A 6,954-nucleotide genomic window follows, 5' to 3' on the forward strand; every position below is an offset into this window, starting at 1 on the left:
TCAGAGGCTGATCGGGGCATCTTGAAGCCAGAGCCTTTGGAGCGATGTGCACTGGACCAGATGCTGGGCTGCGAGTGGCTGCTGCCGGTGGAACTCTTCCGACCTATTCCTCCCTTATACCAGCTCAACCCCGTCCATCTAATAGAGGCCAGCCCAGCGGAGTTAGACAGAGACCTGAAAGAGGTAAAAGGTATCCTGGAAAAACTGGGAGTCACTCAGGAACATATTCTCAATAACCAAGGAAAGCGCATCCGCAGTCCTTTTACAGGGGTTTACCGCATACTACTGCACAGAGTTAAAAGAAACAATGGAGCTGAGTCTGTGCCTATAATCAGTGGAGTCGTCAAAGATCCTAAAAGAGACAGTCTCCGTGCCTATAGGAACCTACGGCACTCCTCGAAATTGTGTGTGCTCTCTTAAAGGCTAAGTTCATCCCTTTTATTCAGTCTTTTTATCCATACTACAATGAAAGTCAATAGGGTCCAAAACAATACCGGAGCCCATTGACTTTAATTGTATATGTTCAATATGGCAATTTCAAAATATCTTCTTATTGTGTTTCACAGAATAGAGAAGGTACATATTTTGGACAGGAAGAGGGTTAATACGTGAAGAAAGTTTTCATATCTGGGCAAATAAACCATGTAATCAGCCTAATACTGTTGGAGTTGTGGCATTTTACTATGAATAGACCAAATCAATGAGAAACTATGTTAATTCTTATTAAATTAAACAGTACTTTTAAAAAAGTTTCCTTTCAGTAACTACTTGCATAAATTTTAACTTAATTGTCAGTGGCTTAACTTATAATGTTTATGTTTCAGTCAGCCAGCTTTTTTTATTTTTTTTGCAAATAAAATTTTATAACATTTGTCTGCTTTTACTTCTTCTTTCCATTTTTGTGTACAAATCTTCACTAAGTAGTCCTAGGCCTACGTGTTCAGTTTACAGACTCTCTGTGCTTTCACTGAAGCCCCTCTCTCAGTGCTGAGAGCTGCAGCAATCCGTGCAGAAGCCATGGGTGCTTTGTAAACAATACAGCAACTGACAGGGAGCCATACGAATGCCAGCCCAACACTCACCCCGTGACACTGCCTTCACCTCCCATCTGCGCTGCTTGGCAGATGGAGTAGCGTCATGGCTCAGACATCTGCCGAGGTAACAATGAGTTCCTTGTGCTGGGGCCCCCAATTTAACGGGACAGCACACTACTATTGTGCTGTGGCTATACACATGTAGATCACCAGCGGCTGCAGATGGCAGCTGACACTATATGCTGCCCCAATCCAGAGTTACTTCAGAATGAAAACTTTAGGAAAGGCCATTATTCACTATAGACATCATTTTATGTTTAGAGAATAAAAATTAGGCTGAAGGACAGGCGCGTAGCGAGTTCAAGAATATATACACGTTTTTTGAGTTTTTATTTTTGGAAATGTATGCATTTTGCAATGTGTCAGATAAACAAGTATGCTACAAGTTCTAAAACAACACAACTTACCTAACATAAATCCCCCAGCCTCATTTTCATTCTCAAAATACAGCCTAAATATATCCATGACATAGGCTACCAGTGTGTGAATGTGTTAAGAATGTAATGTGTTTTTGACATCTGCTGAATGAGTAAACACATGACAAAATTGTTCATTTAATACATTTATTGTTTTTATGCATTATAACATAATTTATACAATGCAAAAGTTGTAATGCAAAGTCAAACAACATTTAATTACTTTTTTTTACATTTTATATCAAATATTTCTAAAGTGAAACCTTTAGAGATTTTTAAGTTAGTTTTTTTTTTCTCTCTCTCTTTTTTCACCCATTTTTATGTCATTTTTATATTTCTAAAGTGAAACCTTTAGAGAATAAGACAATTCTGGAAAGTGGAAAGCACATTGCCGACAATAAAGTACGTTATATCGTGCAGCAATTCCATTTTTAAAAATGTCTGAGATGTTAAAGTCCATTTTTTAAAAACGTTGCTTCGACGCACCGCTGCGTCCTCTGCGTGTCCAACGCATGCGATATTTGCTCTGTGGAACAGAGGCAAACCTCGCTTCTCCTTTCTCTCCAAACCTCATCCGCACAAAGAATGAGGGCCATGGTGTCGCTCTCGTGGCATACCTGACCTCGTTCACATAAAGAATGAGGATCATCTTGGCATGGACGGGACGAGGAACGACGTAGAACCGCGAGGGCCACTCGGACCTGCCTCGCGCTGCCTGGATGGTTCAGCCTCCTCAGGAGCATCCAGGGATGTGGAAACATCAGCATCCTTGCTTCGAAGGATGAGTCGAGTATTCCTCAAGGTTTACAGCATCTCAACAGAGAAGAGTAGCTCCAGATCAACGCTCGGGCAGAGTGATCTCAGGAACCCACTCGTTATAGCTGCGACTTTCTTCACAGAACAGATGTAGCTTCTCCAGAGCTGGATCCTCCCATGAGTCCTCAGCTGGGTTCTGTGATGAAGAAAATGCAAGTTTAGCATGGCACCCTAAACGTTGCAAACGCATAGTTTTCTGATTTTGCTAATGAGTGTAAACATTATTCTTTTGCGCATACATACCGTGATAAGCACGCAGTGAGCATCCTCAAATTGTTCAGCACTGTCACCAACAATCTCAGAAAGACGCTGCATGTCATTCACTCTAACGATGCTGATGTCGTTGTCGAAACAGAAGGCTTGGATGAGAGTGAAGTGGATTTGGAGAGCGATGTCGCACTCAAACTCCTCATCCATCGCCAGGACGCAGAAAGACACGCAGTCTGGGTCACTGAAATACAAGAAAAAGGCAAATTATAAGCACAACTTGTACTACTAAACGCGTAATTAAAGATGCTGCATGAAGGAAAAAACAATAGACAGCATACTCACACATTCATAACTTTGGCAGACTCGTAAACGCCAATGGTAAGGCAGTCGTTTGCTTTGGCAGAACCCAAAACTTCTTCCAGTGCTTTTCCAGTGCACTGAGCCCTCTCGCTGGGCTTCTGGATGAGAACTTCTTCAAGAGTCATGATGATGCTGTAATTCCACAAGGAGTCGCTAGCAGAACCGAAGATGGATGTAATTCGAGGGGATTGGTGCTCTTTCGGCGTGGGCTCGCTGGTTTTATACTCTCCGGCTCGTGGTGGCTATGAAAGAAGCGTTCTCTGATTGGTTCGTCTGAATGGTGTATTGGTATGCTAATGTTATTGTCACACTCCGGCTCGTGGCAGATTGATGAGGGCTGTAAAGTTACTTTTTAAGACTTGCTGCAGACTTCAACTAATTACTTTTTATCATTTATGTTTAATCTTATAATTTGTTTGAGCAGTATGTTATTTTTTATACTTTAGTCGATTTTTATTTAATTTAATGTAATTTATTTTAATTTATTTATTTTTACATTATTTACAAAAGCATAATTATTTTTTCCTGTGTTTTATTTTTTTTGGTACTGTGTGTGTGTTTTAACTCCAGAGGTTATAATTACAGTTTAAAAGTAATAGGCATATCTCTCCTGAGTCTATTTAACACATTTGAGAAGGGTAACTTTGTTAATATACTTGGAATACATTTATTTAGCAATGAATTTAGTTAAGCGAAATATAAATATTACATAGGCTATATATATTAAATATAAAATGTTTTCGCCTGCAATTCAGTGTTTTTAGTAGAGAATTTAATGTTAAAAGTGAGCAAATGTGGATAGGGGGTCGCATCCCCCGCCCTCAGCGCAAAAGACAGGTGAAGTGTGGCCATCTGTGGACACTGAAACGGTCCTATTGTGAATACAGAAACTTCTATTATTAAACGCTTTTACAAATGCAAATAAGATGCGCGTGCCATGACGCTCCGCTGCCAAATCTGGCCTGCAGCAGCCACGGACCCCGTGATAGGATGCAACTTTCCAAATGAATAGGCCACTCTGAAAATTCAGCAATGTTTATATTCGCAAACATTTGAATCTTTAACGTATTTTAACGTAGTTTAGACTTGCTTTAAATGCCTTGATAGATTTGGTCATTTTATTGACAGGTGGTTTTAAATCTATACAAAGATAATGTGGGGGGGAAATGCTGTTATAATATAGAAAAACATCAGAATCGCAGATGAATACAAGCTATGGAAGAAAAGAAAGGAGTTTCTGGGTTATATGAGAGGCTCTGGATAACAGGTTGACTCTGACTGATGCAGGTCCATTGTTTTCCTGCAGAGCAGGAGCAGATGGAGAGGCCTCACTTTAGGATGCCCCCATTGGCCCCTCGCAGCCCAGCAGCGCATATGACTATTGTGTGCAGGTTTTTTTGTGTCTAGAATGGTGCATAGATTCAGTTAAACTTTTGGTTAAAGTGAAGCTGCAGCTATAGGAAAAAACTACAGAATGTAAAAATGATTATGCATAAAAAATATTATGCATGTTGAGTTTCATATATGCAAAAGATAAAAAATGATAGCCTAAAAAATGCACTTACAAAATACAGTACGTCCTATAAAGCTTAAATGTGTGCTTTATTTACACAGTATAGAGCACAAAAAAAGAAGAAAGAACTGGTTTCAAATAGCAAAGACACTTGCAAGGAGTATAGACGCATTGTTCTATAGGCCTACATCTCACATCTGCAGTGCGGGCATCCGGTCCCTGCCCCCCTTATAGTGCGCGAGAGTGACAGGTGTTCCAAGACAAACCTGCTCGAGCGCAAAGCAGACTTATCGAACAATTGCTTTTACTTAGTCCCTCCGGCAGCTGCAGATTAAGACAGTCATCTGTTACAAATCCATTGCAGTTTTATCTATATGACTTGTCATCAAAGGAATAAAAGTCAGCTAAAAGTTTGTTCAAATGTGTTGAAGATTTTAAATAAAAATTACAGGTATATAGGAACTAAACAAACATAGGTCTATATTGTCTATGGCTTACACGTTAAACAAGTTAAGGTCATTGATTCTAAATGCTGCTAAGAATATTTATATCACGTTTATTATCAAAAGGCAGTGGGCATCATAAAAAAAGTTTTTTTATATGTTGATAGAAGTCTCAGTTGCTAAATACAGCTGATTGCTCAGCTGATCCTTTATCTTCCCCCAACAGCAGATGGGGAGTGTTTCCATAGCAAAAGAGAAGCAGGTCCAGATGCCACGCGCCGTAAGTCCACTCATCTTAGGTATGCAAATTAGCCACGCGATACAATCAGCAATAGGTAATAACTTTCAGCACATAAAATCAACAGTTTGGTAAATTCCCCCTTCTGTGATAACCTAACCACATTATCCAGATTTAGTTTTTAATAAAAATGCTTGCTCGAGCTATATTTTGTTTGTCATTAATTAACCACTTTTATTTGCTTGACTACTTTTTTCTATAAACAATTAAAACATGTCAAAATGCATAAGCATTCGCGGAGACAGGGAGTGATCAATGATCGAATGTATAGACCTACACTTTGGTTAAGTCACTCATAATGTGATTGATTTTGTTTTCACTGTCTCAATATTTTAGGCTAAAATGTATAAGTTTATCTGTCTGAAACTGGCCATCTTGGCCACCAGCCCTTTTGCATGATGATTCATAAAACAGTAAAAACATTTAAAGTAACAATATCTATTGACTAAAATAGTAAAATGTTTGTTCTCGTTTTATATTATATAATAGCATGTCACATCTCAAAAAAAAAAAAAAAAAAAAAAAAACTATATCTTTCAGCTACCCATGCTACACGCGCGCATTACTTCTCAGCTTGTTGGATTTACGCCACGGCTTTTGAGTAGAATAAGTTGCTCTATTTAATTAGGACAAAAGTGAAAGGATAAGAGTTTGATCCTTTCTTACAGTTCTATTGATGTCACGCATGTCTAAAGGCACGCGTCTTGGATACGTCCGTTTCTTTATTGTTCTGTACAGCCAATCAGAACGCGGGATGCAGACGCGTGCCACTCTCCCACTATAAGTACTGGTCGCGTGTCAGGAAACTCACTCACAACTTATTTTGCTCCGCTCGAGCCTCTACTGTACTTCAAGCACAGCTACTTCCTACTTCAATCCAAACCAAGATGATGAATGAAGGAAAATCTCTGTCCGAAGCACTGCTGTCTGCCAAGGCGGAGGGGCGCCTCACTGTTGGCGTCTATGAATGCGCAAAAATAATGAACGAGTAAGTATGGAGGAACTTCCTCCATGCGATAGCTAATCCATGTCTATTTGACCATATCATTATGTTACTGTTTGGGGATAACTCATTAACACCGACTTTTGTTTTCACAGCGACCCTGATAACGTGTCTTTCTGCCTTTTGGCCACTGATGACTTTGAGTGCGACATCGCTCTCCAGATCCATTTTACTCTGATCCAAGCGTTTTGCTTTGACAACGACATCAGCATCGTCAGAGTAAACGACCTGAAACGTCTCAACGCTCTTGTTGGTGCCAAGGGTCAACTCGAGGACGCTCACTGTGTCCTTATAATGGTGAGAATGTTTTCATATAACATATATATATATATATGCAAGTTTTTCCCAAGGCTTTGTTTTTAAGACCCGTTCTTCTCTGTTTTAACAGAACCCAGCTGAGGACTCATGGGAGGATCCAGCTCTGGAGAAGCTTCATCTGTTCTGTGAAGAAAGTCGCAGCTATAACGAGTGGGTTCCTGAGATCACTCTGCCCGAGCGTTGATCTGGAGCTTTACTCTTCTCTGTTGAGATGCTGTAAACCTTGAGGAATACTCGACTCATCCTTCGAAGCAAGGATGCTGATGTTTCCACATCCCTGGATGCTCCTGAGGAGGCTGAACCATCCAGGCAGCGCGAGGCAGGTCCGAGTGGCCCTCGCGGTTCTATGTCGTTCCTCGTCCCGTCCATGCCAAGATGATCCTCATTCTTTATGTGAACGAGGTCAGGTATGCCACGAGAGCGACACCATGGCCCTCATTCTTTGTGCGGATGAGGTTTGGAGAGAAAGGAGAAGCGAGGTTT

General features: G+C 40.4%; 2 protein-coding genes across 2 annotated transcripts; one reads left to right on the forward strand and one right to left on the reverse strand.

The window, feature by feature from the left end:
• Window positions 1–1,673: 1,673 nt before the first annotated feature.
• On the reverse strand, window positions 1,674–3,103 carry LOC113094957 (growth arrest and DNA damage-inducible protein GADD45 gamma-like). The gene is made up of 3 exons (XM_026260545.1): window positions 2,879–3,103; window positions 2,570–2,777; window positions 1,674–2,462 (listed from the first exon to the last, which is right to left on the reverse strand). Exons 1-3 carry the CDS (start codon window positions 3,019–3,021, stop codon window positions 2,349–2,351), a joined length of 465 nt encoding a protein of 154 aa, XP_026116330.1. The 5' UTR covers window positions 3,022–3,103; the 3' UTR covers window positions 1,674–2,348.
• Window positions 3,104–5,974: 2,871 nt separating this feature from the next.
• Window positions 5,975–6,698, forward strand: LOC113094959 (growth arrest and DNA damage-inducible protein GADD45 gamma). The gene is made up of 3 exons (XM_026260546.1): window positions 5,975–6,138; window positions 6,249–6,450; window positions 6,542–6,698. The coding sequence occupies exons 1-3, from the start codon at window positions 6,038–6,040 to the stop codon at window positions 6,653–6,655; spliced, it is 417 nt and encodes a 138-aa protein (XP_026116331.1). The 5' UTR covers window positions 5,975–6,037; the 3' UTR covers window positions 6,656–6,698.
• Window positions 6,699–6,954: the final 256 nt, after the last annotated feature.

Source organism: Carassius auratus, unplaced genomic scaffold (assembly GCF_003368295.1).
Source record: "Carassius auratus strain Wakin unplaced genomic scaffold, ASM336829v1 scaf_tig00215543, whole genome shotgun sequence".
NCBI classification, from domain to species: domain Eukaryota; kingdom Metazoa; phylum Chordata; class Actinopteri; order Cypriniformes; family Cyprinidae; genus Carassius; species Carassius auratus.

Bases quoted from the DNA above. Each gene is read 5' to 3' on its own strand.
- LOC113094957 (XM_026260545.1), bottom strand. From the start codon at position 3,021: ATGACTCTTGAAGAAGTTCTCATCCAGAAGCCCAGCGAGAGGGCTCAG. The intron at 2,778-2,878 runs GTGAGTATGCTG...CTTGTATTTCAG, and splicing joins TCTGCCAAAGTTATGAATGT to TGACCCAGACTGCGTGTCTT. The intron at 2,463-2,569 runs GTATGTATGCGC...TCTTCATCACAG, and splicing joins CTCACTGCGTGCTTATCACG to AACCCAGCTGAGGACTCATG.
- LOC113094959 (XM_026260546.1), top strand. From the start codon at position 6,038: ATGATGAATGAAGGAAAATCTCTGTCCGAAGCACTGCTGTCTGCCAAG. The intron at 6,139-6,248 runs GTAAGTATGGAG...TTGTTTTCACAG, and splicing joins TGCGCAAAAATAATGAACGA to CGACCCTGATAACGTGTCTT. The intron at 6,451-6,541 runs GTGAGAATGTTT...CTGTTTTAACAG, and splicing joins CTCACTGTGTCCTTATAATG to AACCCAGCTGAGGACTCATG.